The 15949-nt window shown below is 39.6% G+C and overlaps 1 protein-coding gene across 1 annotated transcript in view; it reads left to right on the top strand.

Annotated features, from left to right (window-relative positions):
* Positions 1-15949, top strand: part of SOHLH2 (spermatogenesis and oogenesis specific basic helix-loop-helix 2) — a 140328-nt gene that overhangs the window by 106473 nt on the left and 17906 nt on the right. Inside the window, 4 exon segments of the mRNA XM_053563894.1 lie at positions 7557-7618; positions 7697-7801; positions 9579-9684; positions 11858-11968. Of these exon segments, the coding sequence (XP_053419869.1) occupies positions 7557-7618; positions 7697-7801; positions 9579-9684; positions 11858-11968 (384 nt within the window).

Below are 15949 nucleotides of genomic sequence, written 5' to 3'. Positions count from 1 at the left end.
TTGAAAATAATAATGAAGTTTAGCCTGTTAGCTACAATATTAGATTTATTTTAGAATAAAATGAAAGCAATCTCCTTAAAGATTCTTTTTTTTTTTTTTAAGGTTTTATTTTATTTTATTTTGGCATCACAGCTCACAGCAACCTCCAACTCCTGGGCTTAGGCGATTCTCTTCACCTTCTTGAGTAGCTGGAAGCAGGGCTGCCTGCCACAATGCCTGGCTATTTTTTGTTGCGGTTTGGCCAGGGCCGGGTTTGAACCCGCCACCTCTGGTATGTGGGGCCAGTGCCCTACTCACTGAGCCACAGGCACCGCCCCTCCTTAAAGATTCTTAATGTAGTCTTACAGAACTATGTTTTAAGCTCGGTGCTAACCATTGATCATCTTCAATCATTTGTAGCACATTGGTACTTTACAGACTGACGTCTTCAGGAATTATGGCGTGTGTCCATTATACAGTATCATTCCTGATAGTTCCTCCTAATTTGTTTTCATTTCATGAATGTATCGAAAAAATATGTTTTTATTGAGCAGATGAACTCAAACCAGTGGCAAAATATTTTAAGATCATCTTACGGTTCATTTGGTTAGCTCTAGAATTCCAGGGGATGTCACTCTAGGCTTACATCAGCTCTCAAATTTGAGGCACATTCACAGGGCAGATGCTTGTCATTCAAACACGTGCTGACACTTGATCTTCCAAAGGCAGGTAGAGAGCACTGAAACGTGTTTCCCACTGATCAACAGTGTATGGGGGGGGGTGGTGGTTGTGATTTTCCCTTCCATGAAATGGCTCTGCAGTTTTTAAAATTTCATGATTCTCATGAGCTCAAAGCAGTTGAGCAACAGGAAGGGAATGCAAGATACGGTTCCATCTGCTCAGCCTACAAATCAAGTTCAGATCTGACTTTATTTTCCCCCATGTAGTCTCAGTCGTTTGATCAGTTAACTTATTGCTTCACTGAGAAAACGTAATCTTGTAAGCCACAGAACCTACTAATAACAAGGTGGCCTTTTATGTCTCCAAAACCATTCTTGACTTGATAATGTGACTTGGTAAATCTTTCTAGTTTACTTGACTCAGTCCTCTGAATATTTGACAATAAACACATGAATAACAAAACAACTCAAACTTTATTCCATAAATTGGTGATGCATGTGAATAGGGGCTGAGGAAGGCGCTAGAGCTTTGTAATCTTAGCATGGCATATGGTCAAGCAGCAGAGTGGGAGCAGGGCACACCAGCCTTCACTGTTGTCCCAGATAAACCATCAGATAACAAGCGAACTCAGCACTTTTATATTTACAGTCAAAATCTCAGCTTTCTTACTGAAAGGGGTTGTTTTGATTAATTAATTAACAAAGAACATTATTTATTACAAGTCCCAAATAAGCCATGCCAGGTTCGTTTGGCTGTCCTTAGCCCAGGAACAGGATAATGGATAACTGTACTCAAGAGGCCATGACCCAAGATGACATTCCTTGGATTCCTTATGGCTCTACGGGAAGGAGGGTTAGAAGTCTCTCCTGGCTTCACGGGGACTCATCAGGCCCCTTTGCCCATCTTACGTGATAACTTTCTGAGGGTGGGCTTTTCTGAGGTCCTTTGGTCAGCAGGATGTCAGAGTGTACAACTGAGCTCCCCCCCCCTTTTTTTTTAAGCTACTAGAGACCAGACCCAGGGACAGACACACGGCAGAGGTAGGTACCCCTGCAGCCTGAGCTGAGGCTGGCACCAGTCCAGAGGCAGTGGAGGGAGGCAGACACAGAGACAGGCCATAGAGTGTCAGTGTCCAGTCTCAGACATGAGGGCAGACTCAGGAAGCATTATCATGTTTAAACCCGTGGTCTCCGGCCTTTTTGGCACCAGGGACTGGTTTCATGGGAGACAGTTTTTCCATGGACTGGGTTGGGAGGGTGGTGGATTTAGATTCTCATGAGGCGTGTGCCACCTAACCCCCTCACGTGCTCAGTTTACGGAGGGTTTGTGCTCCTGTGAGAGCCTAGTGCTGCCCATGATGTGCCAGGAGATGGATGCGAGCGGCTGCAAATACCGATGCAGCTTCCTGGCCCTGCCGAGGCTCACCGCCTCCTGGACTCCCAACAGGCCATGGGTCCTGGCAGTCTGCTGCCTGGGGTGGGGACCACACATTTAAATAGTATCACCTATGAAAAATGAAGAGAAAATGAACAGCAAAAATTGAAAACAGGAGACTGCAGTTGAGCGGGTCTGAGAAGTTGTGATTTGATCTCAGCATTTTGAAAGATAACGTAGTATCATCAGCTGGGGTGGGTAAAAGAGACTTTTGGTTTTGTATTTTTGTTTCAAGGAACATCCATTTATTAGAAAGATAATGTTTTCTTGTTGATCTTGGAAAACTACACATTCTTAGCATATTGGTTTGAGAATGTGAATGAGCAGCAGAGTTTTAAGACCAGAGTGCTGGATTCTGCAGCTATCAATCTCTGAAGTCCCTGTGCAGCAGGGCATGCACTGGATGGTAATTGATTCTGTGCTGATGACGAAAGTCCAAGAATTCCAACTCTGTCTGCTGTAAAGCTGGAAATTTGAAAGTCATGAGGGTATATAAATCAATATATCCAAATCTAACAGAGTTTAGTGTCTGAAAAATAAATTTGTGTATTTTTTTTTAATGGACATAATTTCTAAAAGTTAAGAACCTTTCTTTACTCCTTTAATTCTAGGGTACTTTAAGTTATTAAAGTATTTTTTATTTTGACGGTTAAATTAAACTTCCCAGTGATTTTCTTTCAGTGGTTCTACTGTTCAGTCCATTTTCCCCTTGCACCTATATTTGCTTCTCTTGTTTTCCAGACTGCCATTATACTCCACACTTTCTCTTTTTTTTTTTTTTTTACATATACATCTGTTTATTAGGTTTCCATTTTTTTGCCTTCACAATATTAAAAAGGCTTAAATTTTAATAACAACAATGTTTAAAATAAGGACTAGAAACAAAAACCTCGTAAAGAAACAACGAACATAAATACATTCAGAAAAGGATTCAGACAATTGCTACATCAAAATATTAAGCAATAATAATAAAAACAATGCAAAGAAAGTAACATTCACGTTGTCAAATTAGAGTATGTCTATTATAGAATGCTTTGACTCTGAGGTTTAGTATGGAGTCATCAGTTAACTTCTTATTTCTTTTTAAGTCTCAAAAATAGAAAGCTAATATTTATAAATAACAGTAACAGATAATTTCAAAAAACAGATCATGCCAAGTCTTATAGACAATAGAAAAAGAAGAAATGCTTCAAAATTATTCTACTTGATCTGGGTATACCTGATATTAAAATTGAGAAAATATATTATCATAAAGGGGAAATTACAAAATGTCACTTATAAATGAGGATGCAATATCCTAAACAACATATTAACAAGTTGAATTAAAAATTAACGTTTAAATAATCTAATTTATGTGAGAATTAGTCACTATTCGATTCACAGGGATCAATCCCTCAGTCATACTCCACACTTTCTCATCACTTAAAAAATATATATAGGCCAGATGCAGTGGCTCATCCTGCCTATAATCCTAACACTCTGGGAGGCCAAGAAAGGGAGGAGCCCTTGAACTCAGAAGTTTGAGACCAGCCCAAACAACAGCAAGGTCCCATCTCTACTAAAATAGAAAAATTAGCCAGACATGGTGGTGCATCCCTGTAGGACCAGCTACTCAGGAGGCTGAGGCAGAAGGCTGGGTTGAGGCCTGGAGTTTGAGGTCACAGTGAGCTATGATGGCACCCACTACGTGCTAGCCCAGGTGACAAAGTGAGACTCTTACCTTAAAAAAAAAAATTATACATGCACACACATATATATGTACAGACGTACATATACACATATAACCGTGTGAGGTTATTATAGAAGTTTTGACATACACAAAAATAAAGAAGTGCAAAATCTGCATGGAAACTGATGAAGCCTTTCCAGCAGCATTGATAGGCTAAGCAGGTTGAAGCTTGCACAGGTGAATGAGAAAGGATGCTGTGTTTCTTGGAAGTAAAATAATGGACTGAAACATAGTCTGTCTCAAAACTTTCATAGTGAATCGTGTGTGTGTGTGTAAGAAATGGTTGAGTGCTACAGCTCACATCTATAATCCTAGCACTTTGGGAGGCCTTGGCCAGAGGATCACTTGAGGCCAGGAGTTTAAGACTAGCCTGAGCAACACAATAAGACCCCATCTCTACAAAAAATAACAAAAACTTAGCTTGGCGTGGTCGCTACTTGGAAAGCTGAGGCAGGAGGATCACTGGAGCTGAGGAGCTCAGGGCTGCAGTGAGCCGTGAATGATCACACACACCACTCTCCTCCTGCCTGGGCAAAAGAGAATCAGTCTCTTTCTCTTTCTCTCTTTCTCCCTGTGTGTGTGTATGAGAAATGGTTGTATCATGGCAGACATCATTCCAATCCTTCCCATTCCCGCATGTCACCCCTCCCTACCACCACCACACCAGTATACTAACAAGCCTGTCTTATTTGTCCCTGGCTCCCATGTATGTCTATTCTGATGATAATATTTCTGCTGGAGCTCCACATTACCTCACAGAAACCATTTATTCTTCCTTTTCTTTTGCAGTCCAAACTCAGAATTCACAGAATAGAACCAAGCCTAACTAGCCTGTGGGATAAATTCCCACATATGTGCCATTGAGGCAGGGAAAGACAGGTTGACATGATTTCTGCCATCACAGGGAGCTGAAGCTCTAGCTACCTTGGCCAGCATATACAGGGCCTGCGAAGTAGGAGGTAAAATTCCATTCGCAGTGTCTCTTATGCAGTCGTTAAGCCCAGCAAAGTCACAGGTTCAGAGCCTGCTGACTGAGAGACAACCCAGAGGTTGACTATGTGGGAACACATTGTCTTAAACAGCTATGTGGCTTCAAGTACTGTAGATAAACAGAATCATAAAGCTTGTCTCGTAGATCTCAGTGGGCACATGAAAATCTTAAGTGTAATCACCCCCAAAACTTTCTGACTGATAGGATTGTGTAACAGATAACTGAAGCATGTCCATAGATAAAACATAATGGAATGTTTATTGTTGATGTATAGAATAGACATTGTTGATTTTTAGATTTGATATCCCCAAGTAGAGTTAAAATTAGTTAAGAATTGTTTAGAAGGAAAATTCTTAGATTATAGATTATAGTGTGTATGTGACTGCTTGACTTTATAAGGTGGTCGAGAATAAAGCTCAACACTGCATGCCGCTCTGAGCTGTCGTCTGCTGCTTGCTATTATATCAATTGCAGGAGCAAGCTTGCATTCGCTGCAAGGCTGCTGTTCCCTCGCGTCGTCCATCACTGCAACACTAGACCTCAGTTTGGTGAATGTCACATTTTAGTAATATTCCTGCTGATCTGAAGTAGTTGATTTAGTGAATATTCTGAATTCTTTATTTTTACAGAAGATTCTCTGGTATGCTGCTTTCTCTACCAACACTTCTCACCTGAATAACCGCAATGTGGTCTCTTCAACCCAAAGGCAGAGTGGTCTTTCTAAAATGCAGAGAGAATCATGTTCCTCCCAAGCTTAAAATAGCTTCCTGTCATCCATTTTAATTCGATTCCAAATCTGTCCTTTGCTCTACAAGGCCTCCTTAACTCTCAGGTCTCCTCTCCTGCTTCCTTCTCAGATGCTCTGTGCCACCTTGGCTTCTGGCACTTTCTCAGACCCAGCTTGTTCTCTGGTGCCTCAGGGCTAGAGCATGTGCTATTCCTTTGGCCCAGAACATTCCTCACTACTTGTCTGTTTTCTGCCCTCTCCCTCCTGCAGCCCTTCAGGGGACTAACTCCCTGCCTGGAAGCCTTGCAAGGAGGCATGTGTTCCCACTGGCCCTTGTGGGTGGCTTTCCTCCCAGCACTGGACACGTGTTCAGCCGTGTGATTATTCATAGTGGTTTATTTAATGTCTTTCTCCCCCAGGAACCTTGTCTATCTGGTCACCATGATGCCTTCCTACCCAGAGGCAGCACAGAGACTAACACATAGTCTGGCACACAATAGGCTTTCTGTATATCTGACTCAGATATATAAATTACATATAATGTAATTTGGAATATAGAATAATAGATCCTTACTTTCAAATGGATATATAAGATAAGCTGACAACGTTATACAGCGGGGGCTTCTTCTAGTTCTTGCTTTAGTGAATATATAATAACCGTATAGAACTGCATACTAATAGATAATGTCCTAAGTATTTAAGAATAGTTTGTGTTTCTAGGTAGTTTTAACCTTTCTCTTTGAAGTCTGGTTCCAGGTCATATTCTCCTTGGGAAATCATTTTATTTTGGCTAATGCCAAGGCTTAATAGCCATCAAATTATTAGAAATTTTGACTTACTGTACTCCTGAATTCAATTAACTATCATGGCACAATTGTTTTTTAAATAAAAGTTTTACTTTAAAAAAATTTAAGCATATAAAGCTGTAAAGAGAGTCTGATGAACTTTCATGTACCCATAATGCAATTTCAACAGTGAATAGCTTCTGGCCCTGTTTCATCTCTGTCCCCCAGGCCCTATCATGTTGTCACAAAGCAAATCTGAAGCACCACTGCAGTTCGTCCATGCAGACTGTAGCAGTTGCCCATCCAAGAGAAAGACCCTTTAAAAGAAGCTACAGTACCAGTAGTATACCTGAAAATTAATAATGTGTAGTAAGGCCTTAATACGTGTATCATTAAATGTCCAATCAGTATTCAGTGTGGTTTTTTGCTTTTAACTCAGTTTATGCAAATCAGGATTCAACTTTCTCTTTTTTTTTTTTTTTTTGCTTTTTAGATTCATTGAGGATACAAAGAGTTAAGTTACACTGATTGTATTTGTTAGATAAAATCCTTCTGTGTGTGTGTGTGTGTGTGTGTGCGTGCGTGTGTGTATATATATATATATATTTTTTTTTTTTTTGAGACAGAGCCTCAAGCTGTCACCCTGGGTAGAGTGTCGTGGTGTCACAGCTCACAGTAACCTCCAACTCCTGGGCTTAAGCGATTCTCTTGCCTCAGCCTCCCAAGTAGCTGGGACAACAGGTGCCTGCCGCAGCGCCTGGCTATTTTTTTGGTTGTAGTTGTCACTGTCGTTTGGCAGGCCCAGGCTGGATTTGAACCCTCCAGGTCTGGTGTATGTGGCTGGCGCCTTCGCTGCTTGAGCTACAGGCGTTGAGCCTTTTTTTTTTTTATTTTCCAAAGGAGTCATTTGTCTTACAGAATTTCCCACATTCTAGATCTTGCTGATTTCTTTCCTAGTGTTCTTTAAAATGTTCCTTTTTCTCCTAAATTTCTTGTAAACTGAAAAATCAGATGAAAAATTTAGGTAAAATTTAGACTTTTTTTTCTTTAAGAAAAGCTGGTACATCTTTTTTGAAGAGCTGAATTTAGTAAATTTTCATATTAATAATATTTGAAATTCTAAAAAAAATAAAGCCATTGTAATTCAATGCCTTATTAGCTAAATTCTTGAATTCCAGTTTTTTGAATGATGACTTTGCTTCATCTTAACATTTTTTTTTTCCTTCTTAGATTTGGCAAGAAGAAAAACATACATTTGCTGTTTGTTTTTATAATCCCTGAAAATTTTAAAGGTATGTGCCTGCTGGATATAATATTTGTTTTTTCTCCAACTAGAAATCATGGTCAATATTTAATGCAGAGACTCTCAGGTTGTATTTCAGGGCATGGAGCTGACATTATTTTGACTGAACCCATGACAGTGGAAAAAATGAATATTGTGGCAAAATACTGGAAAACATATTTTTCAAATACCGGTGAGTAAACACTAAATTTCTGAATATTTGAAAATTCTAATTAAAATTCTGTGAAAATTTTGTACATTTTCAAACTGGTTTTCCATTTATGCCTTTTATCTGCTAAGGGTTAACTGTTCACTGTGTACTATGAAGAACAAATCTTTGTTAATCATGGTCTGAAGAAAACTAGTTTAAATAAAATAGAGAAATACATGTTCTTCACCTGTGAATAAAAAAACTGACATCTTCAGAAGTTTAGAATGTGTTGCAGAAGGGCAGATAGCGTCATAACCACAGGATTATATATTTATTTTCTTTGGTAGCAAGGTTGTGTTACTATTTTTTTGGAAGTGGTAGCCTGGCTACTATAATTTCTTAGTCATTAAAATGGGATTAATCGTGCTGTGTCATTGTCTGATTATCTAAAAGCCAAGGGCACTAAGCTTAGACTGTATATTCATTTCAGCTTTACAAAACACTTGCATATAAATTATCTTACTTTACTTTAACAAAGTGGTTGTACTTTCTGTTTTAGATTTTTAGTCAGAGAATTAGTGTCAATGCTTCAATTAGAAATCACATTTCTAAACTGTTTATTATATTATGCATATCACCAGCATCTACATACTTAATTAAATTAGCTTTAATTTTTGAAATAATCATTATTGGCCCGTGACTACTTTTGGTCTTTCTAGGCCAGGAATGATAGTTATAGGAAATATTTTAAAATCTAGATGATCTTAAATGGAGACATGTCGGTCACAGGGTACAGTTTCATGTGTATAAAATAAATAAATTCTAATCAACAGTGTGACTAAAATTAATGCCATCTTGTGTACTTGAAATTTGCTAAGAGTGTAGATGTAAGAATTCTTTCTCAAAAAGAAAACAAAAACAAAACTATTAACTATGCGAGATGATAGATACGTTAATTAACTTGATTGTGGTGATTATTTCACAATATATATCTATGTCAACTCAAGTTGCACCCTTAAATAGACATAATTTTGAATCATCAGTTACACCCCAATCAAGCTGGAAAAGTTTTTTAATAATTAAGGTTATATTTTTCTTAAAATGGGCCTAACAAATACTTCCAGAACTATCCTATATGAGCTCATATTCCTGATGATACAGGATTCAGTGCACCTGTCCTTTTTTTTTTTTAATGTTCTTTAACATTCAGATGCATGAGCTTGTTTGCCAACATTCCCAAGGCTCCCAGCCCCTGCAGGCTTAACGTTCTTCCCGGAAAAGGCTAACCATGGTGACCAAGGTCTTTTTGCAACCTCTTCTTATTTGGTTCTTTGTGGAAATAGAGCAGCTGCTCCTCACCTGTCCACACCCTTCTGTTGGTCATGACCACATCTGCTTCCAGTCCAGTTGTCCCATCTTTGCTCAGAGGATGAACAGCTGCAAAATAATAAATAAATAAAATTAGATGCCGTATTTCGACAATGCAGCTGCACTGCTATTGAAGACTCATGCATACTTTCTGTCTCTTGATATTTACCTATAAATAGGAACTTGATAAATAAGCACAGTTGAATGTGTCTTCAGCGTACCTGTCGCTAACCTACTAGAATCTGATAGGAAGAGGGTATCTTGGGGTGAACAGTATACCTAGTATTTTAGTTTTTGCTTTCTAACCTGGGTGGTTTTATATTTCACAGACTGCAGTCTAAAAATTGCTTTCTATTTTAAAAATACTGCTTTGTAAAATCTATCCAGTAAAGAATGACAACTGCTTGGAGTTATATATTTGATTGAATTAACATGCCGTCCCTTTTAAAAGTTTCAGTTAAAAAGGAAAATACTGTAAGCCTTGAAGAACCTGGATCGCTCCTACAGAGGTCTTGCAGTGAACCCCTGGAATATTTTTCTTCTGATCTATTTGCCTGGTTAGTTTGTTTGTGTGTACCTTTTCATAATGGTAACATTTAGTATAGGCATTTCATTAAAAACACTTCTGGGCTGGGTATGGCGGTTCACACTTACAATCCCAGCATTTTGGGAGGCTGAGGTGGGAGGATGATTCAGTACAGGAGTTCAAGACAAAATTAGCCAGGTGTGGTGGCATACACCTGTAGTCCCAGCTGCTTAGAAGATTGAGGCAGGAAGATCTCCTGAACCCAGGAGTTTGAGGTTACAGGTGAGCTGTGATCGCAACAAAGTGAGACCCTGGGCGACAAAGTGAGACCCTGTCTCTAAATTGTGGAACAGTAGCTCAAGTACTGGGAGCAATGTGAAAAAAAGAAGAAACTATATTACAGAAGAGAGATTCAGCATTTTCTATACTTTAGAATTCTGAGCTGGCACCACAGGTAGACATCACAGAAGTATTCACCCCAAAGTAAGGAAGCACTTCAGAAACAGTTACAGTTGACCACAGGGAAGCAAGTCGAATCGTGTGGGAGTTCAGTTCCCCATCCCTAGGGAATTTAATCAGTGTTAGAGTCTGGGTTATCACTAATCATAGTTAAATAATAGCAGTTTGGTAGTCCAACTTTGTTCAAACAATGGATTCCTTTCTTCAAGTAAAAATTTTATATAGAACCCTGATATTTAAACAGACAAGAACAGCAGCATCTGTTCCACACCGATCATCCAGCTTCTTCCCTATGTCTTTTTTAATTCATGAAGCTATCTCTCCAGTTATTGAAAATCACTCTTAAAAAAGGACCTAGAGTTTTTTTTTTTTTTTTTTTTTACATAGCTCATGTAGCTTTTAGAATACCTTGGTGATAAACAAGGCAAGCTTTAGTATATCTGTCTGTGCCCGCCTGTCTCATAGATACCGGAACTGGCCGTCACACCTGCGTTCAACAGGCAGCAGGAGGGGGGATCACGCCCCCCCATCCCCACTGCTAGTGGTATATGCTCATAAAGACTCAAGTCTCATGAATTTCTTCCCTTCACTTTAAGCTGATTTTCAAGGAAGCTTTAAATAGAGCGCAGGGCCACGAAGAGTACTGAAGACATGAGTACTGTGGATGGTCAGAATTTTGAGTCAGTCACTTCTGGAATTTGTAGAATGCAGCCATCTACTATTTTGAACAAGGAAGGGACTTGGCAACTAGCAAGTGTGGTTAAACCAAAGATGAGCTCACTTAGGTAGTGCAGACACAGCAACAGTTTTCTTGATCTTATTTTAACCTTAAGAGACTTGCTATATTAAACCTTATTTGGGTTAGGAAGGGTTTTGGAAGAGTTCATGATTTTCTTATATTACTTGCAACTGCTTTTTGATTTTTATTCATCTGGAATTTTTGTCTTTCCTTAGAATCCTACCACTATAATGAAAAGTAAATTTTCAAATCAAGTTATATCCCTTAGAATAAAAGGAATAGAATTAGTTTGCAAGTTCCTTAGATTTAATATTTTTTTTAAAAAAATCAATCAAAATGCCTGAAGAAGTTCTAAAACAATAGTAGAGCCAGAAAATGTCCTTTAAATGACAAATTCTGAAATGGACAGAACCTCCCCTTTGATGATCAAGTTGGAATGGGGTGTACCTTGGCCCTCTAACCCTTTATGCTTTTTTCCTGTAACGTACCTCTCCTTCTGACAGGTAGATGCAGTCATATAATTTGGTATAGACGTAACAAATGGGGTCAGAATGTTTTCATTCTGCTTGTATCTGTTACTACTTAACAGCATATTTTAGAATTTTGGTCAGTCATTGAATTTGTGGTTGTTGATCGTGCAGTAGAACCTCCAGAGTTGACCAGCTCCCCACACTGAGCCCCTCCTTCAGCTGACCCCATCTTCACAGACCAGCCAAGCATCGCATGCACGTGTACATACAGTAGGCCTAGGTCCTTCTGTGGACGATTTTGTTACAGTCCCTCCCTTGTGCGGTCAGCTTACAGAGTTTCTACTGTATATTCTTTGAAATTTTGAAACAAACGTCTGCACTAAACGTGTAAGGTAAAGTGTGCTGATATTTATTACCTCTTTACATGAAGCAAGAGACTTAGAAAAGCATTCTGTGAGTAGTGCATTGGTACTTACTGTTTAATATTGCCTGACAATTTTCCTCTTTAATGTAGCGTGATTTTTCTCTTGTTCTAGCTCTGAATCTCTGAGAAATGACAGTGAGCTTGAATTAAAGCCCCCATTGTCTGAGTTTGAGAAAAGCAAAAAGATTTCTCTTCTTCATTCAAGCAAAGAAAAACTGAGAAGGTGAATTTTAATACAGCCCTTTTAAAAATTTATTCCTTTGTATGGAGAAATTACTTCCATAGATTTTATAATTTTTTTGTAATATTTATAAAAACCTAAATGAAACTAGTAAATCTGACAGCCAAGTAGATGGTGCTCATCCGTTCAGTCATCAGTCAGCCAACAAGCATCTCTGAGTCTGACTGGTACCAAAGTATAATCAGAGAATTGAGATAAAAAAATAAATCCCTGCCTTCAAAGGTGTTCTCAGTCAGTGCTTAAGCAGACTTTTAAATAAGCTATAAAATAGACAATTATGTTGAGATATATGTCATGATGAGAGCACAAAGTAGGGACACTGGGAGTGGCATCTAAGGGTCAGCAGGCAGGGCAGGCTCTTTTGAGAAGGCAATAGCGGAATTGAGCTTTCAACACGAAGCTGCTGTTAATTTGGTTTATAAATCAAGAAAGAACATTTTATGTGGCGGGAGTAATAGGTACAGAGGTGAGCAGCATCAGCGAGTACAGGGAAACTTCCATACAGTTGGTTGTCAGGACACGGGTGGGAAGACAGAATTGCAGACACTGGTCAGCGAAGGCTGTGGGATTCAAATGGCAGGCTGTTGGAGAACCTGAAGGATTTTAGCAAAGGAGTGACCTAATGAGATGTTAACCTTAAGAACGAGCACTCCAGCAGATGTAAGAGAGGGGACTGATTGTGAGGCCTGAGGAGTCTGTGATAAGGAATGACTGGATCCTGAGCTATGGTGCTAGGAGAGGGGGCTGGGCCTAGATGTAGAAGGAAGTGCGAAAGAATGGCAGCCTGAATATGCGTCTGTTTTTATCCTTGTTGAGTTTGAACACCTCCAGGTTTAAATGGGGTGCAGAGTTGGCCCGTGATTAGATGGTCTCCTTACAAAGTCTAGGCTAGGAAGGACAGACTTAGAGGTGTTAGAGCACAGCATCTCTTTGAAGCAGTGGATGTAGGGTGGGCATAAAGTGACTGTGGGAAGCGTGGAAGGAAGAGTTGAGAAGAGGAGCTTAGGAGAATCTCAATATTGAAGATACAGGCAGCGGAGAAGGGGTGGGGGAAAGAGTTACCAGGGAGAGAAGAACACTCAGAGGGAGCAGCGGAGAGGAGACCAGGGCACGGCGGCTCCTGAGGGAGCAGGTGTTCAGGAGCGGCCCATGGTGCAGAAACTCAGGAGGTAAGAACTCGTCGTTGCCCCTTTGTATCTAGCCCACCTAAATGTCCCTGGTCTGGGCAAAGTCATGTTATTGGTACAGTTAGAGAAGCACATAGCAGAAAGATGGGAAGTGAAAGGTGAGAACGTGGGCACAAGGAGGAGGGAAAGATGAAGGTGTGAGGTCTTTCAAAGGGGACTTAGGATAAAGGGGAAAATTTCAATAAGACTGGGCCAGGCTTGGGCACATTAATGTTTATGTTACAAAAGCAAACAACTCGGAGAGAGAAGTGTCTAGTTGTCTGTGGCTCCCTACAAAATTAGCAGAAAATGTCATCAACTTGAAACAACCACCATGTTGTTGTATTTCATGATTTTATGGTTGACAGTCTAAGCAGGGTTCAGCCAGATAGTTCTCTGCTACATGACGTTAATGAAGGTCACTCAGCAGTCTTCAGTGGGAGGGTCTGAGACATCATACATCTGCAGCCTTTGCAGGGATGGTTGGAAGCCTGAGCTCCGACTGTCACACTTTTCCAGGAGGGTAATTTTAGCGTTGGTCACTCAGGGCTCCTCGAGGAAGGTGCCAAGGGACTGGACATGGAAGCTGTTGGTCCCTTGAGGAGTCCCCTGCTACTTCTGCCATATGCCATTAGAGCAGTCATAGAACCTGCCCAGACCCAAGGGGGAGGGGACTTAGACCCCACCTCTCAGTGGGAAGAATGTCAAAGAATTTTGATCCCCCACAGCTGGTGAGGGGGCTGCTGGTGGTGGAAGTAGGATCCAGAACCAGGTGAAAAACACCTCTTCCTCTGAAAAGGGAGAGCAGGAGTCAAGAGTCCACGTGAAGACAGAAGCAGCTTTTGATGGGGCCAGACAAGGGGTAGAGTTGAGCACATTTGTGCCGAGTGGCCTTTATTGTCTGCAGAGGGTTAGTGAGAAGGTGGTGGGCTTTGGGGTTTGATGAGGTGGGACAGTGGATAGGCCAGTTGGGCCCAAAAGGGCTTGGTGCACCTGATCACTGCCTTGGCCCACTGTACCAGTGCTGTGCTGTGGATTTCACTGTTTGGAGCACTGTGAGACAAGCAGTAGTGCAATGTGTAAAGCTGCAGTTTATAGCCTAAGGTTATAAACCTTCATGATGTATTTGTTATTAAAATCATGGTAATAGTAGTAAATGGGTTACAGTGGAATGATATTAGGAGACTTCCATTCTTACCATTTCGTTTTTTCTCATGTCCAGATCTAATGCTGGGAATCCTTTACTAGTCCACCAAGGTTATGCATTAGTTTCATTTTTTAAGTTTTAATGGCTGGTGAAAATTAAAATCTACGAACCACTTGTCTAGTAGACTAAAAAGATATTGAGGGGTGTTCGCCCCTGTGGTATTACTTGAAGGACTGTAGAAATCTTTGTTTTCCAAAAGGAAAGCTGTGACAAGGACCTTCTCTTTCCTTGTTTGGGAGACACCAGAAGGTAAACAAGCCATCTCTAATTAGGTTTTTTGCCTTTCCCTCTTCTCAACTCTTGTACTTATACCCGTGAACTTGAGAAGGGTTGCTTCTAGATTATTGCCTGTCTTCCTCCTCCTCCCCATCAGCTGCTTTACATATGTTTGTGGGGGTTGTTTTATTTAAGCCGCACAGGGTAATATGCTATTTGCTAATGTTAAGGATGTGGTAGTTCTGGCTGACAGATTTGAATATTTGCATTTGGGAATATTTTTTTCTTTATAACAATTCCAATATCCCTGTTTTCATTATTAGAACAGATTAACAAACATTAGCTAAGCAATTTTTATATTCCTGATGAAATACCTTCTGTTATATACTTAAAAATGCATAAGGATGTTTTTATGTTGTATGATATATACTTTTCCAGGTAATATATCCTTTTCTTGGGTGCCTCTGAGACTGACATGTCTGCTTACTTGAAAAGAAGGGATAGTCTCCCACAGATGAAGGCTTTTTCAGGACTGGACAAGTCTTAGAAATTCAAGAAAGATGGAACAGGAAATTCTCAGAGGTTCCCAATTTGTATCTGGCAGGGAGACCTTTCCCTCTGAGTCCTTGTTTGCTTGAGATTCATTTATACAGAGGAGAGACCCAAGTAGACATTCTTGCCTTGTTCTAACCCTGAGAGAATGTGTTCCTATTACATATGATGTAAGCTATAGGTTTTTGTCCATACCTTTCATTAGCTTAAAAAAATTCTCTTCTAGTCCTACTTCAGATTTTCATCATAAATGGATATAAAATTCTGTCAGTTTTTATAGCTATTGAGATGATTATTTAATTTTTTCCTCTTTTCCATTAATGTGGTAATTGCATTGATTTCTAAAAATGTTAAACTCTACTTTATCTTGATGCATTGTCTTTTTTAGTTTTTGGTGGATTCGATTTGCTAATATTTTATGAACAGTTTTTGCATGTGTGTTTATGAAGGCTTTTAGTCTATAGTTGTCTTAAATCACAGGTTTCTGTATCAGGAAAATGCTGATCTCATAAAATGAAATGGAAAGTCTTTATTCTGTTTTCTGAAACAGTTTGTATAGGAATGATACATTTCATAGACTTCAATAATAAAGTCATTTAGGCTTGGAATTTTCTTTGTTGGAAGGTTTTAATTACAAATTCAGTTTCTTTAATGATTATGAAACTCAGTATTTTTTCCTGTGTCAGTTTGAGTTAATTTATGTCTTTAAAGAAATTTGTTCATTTCATCTAAGTTGTTAAATTTATCAGACAACTTTATAGTGCTCTTTCATTATCATTCCAATTCTTTAGCCCTGTAGGGATGGGTTCCTTTCTTCTTGGC

The sequence above is a fragment of the Nycticebus coucang genome, chromosome 15, assembly GCF_027406575.1.
Source record: "Nycticebus coucang isolate mNycCou1 chromosome 15, mNycCou1.pri, whole genome shotgun sequence".
Lineage (NCBI taxonomy): Eukaryota > Metazoa > Chordata > Mammalia > Primates > Lorisidae > Nycticebus > Nycticebus coucang.
Note: the sequence above shows the minus strand (reverse complement) of the source record. Positions and strands in the feature narration are given on the sequence as shown.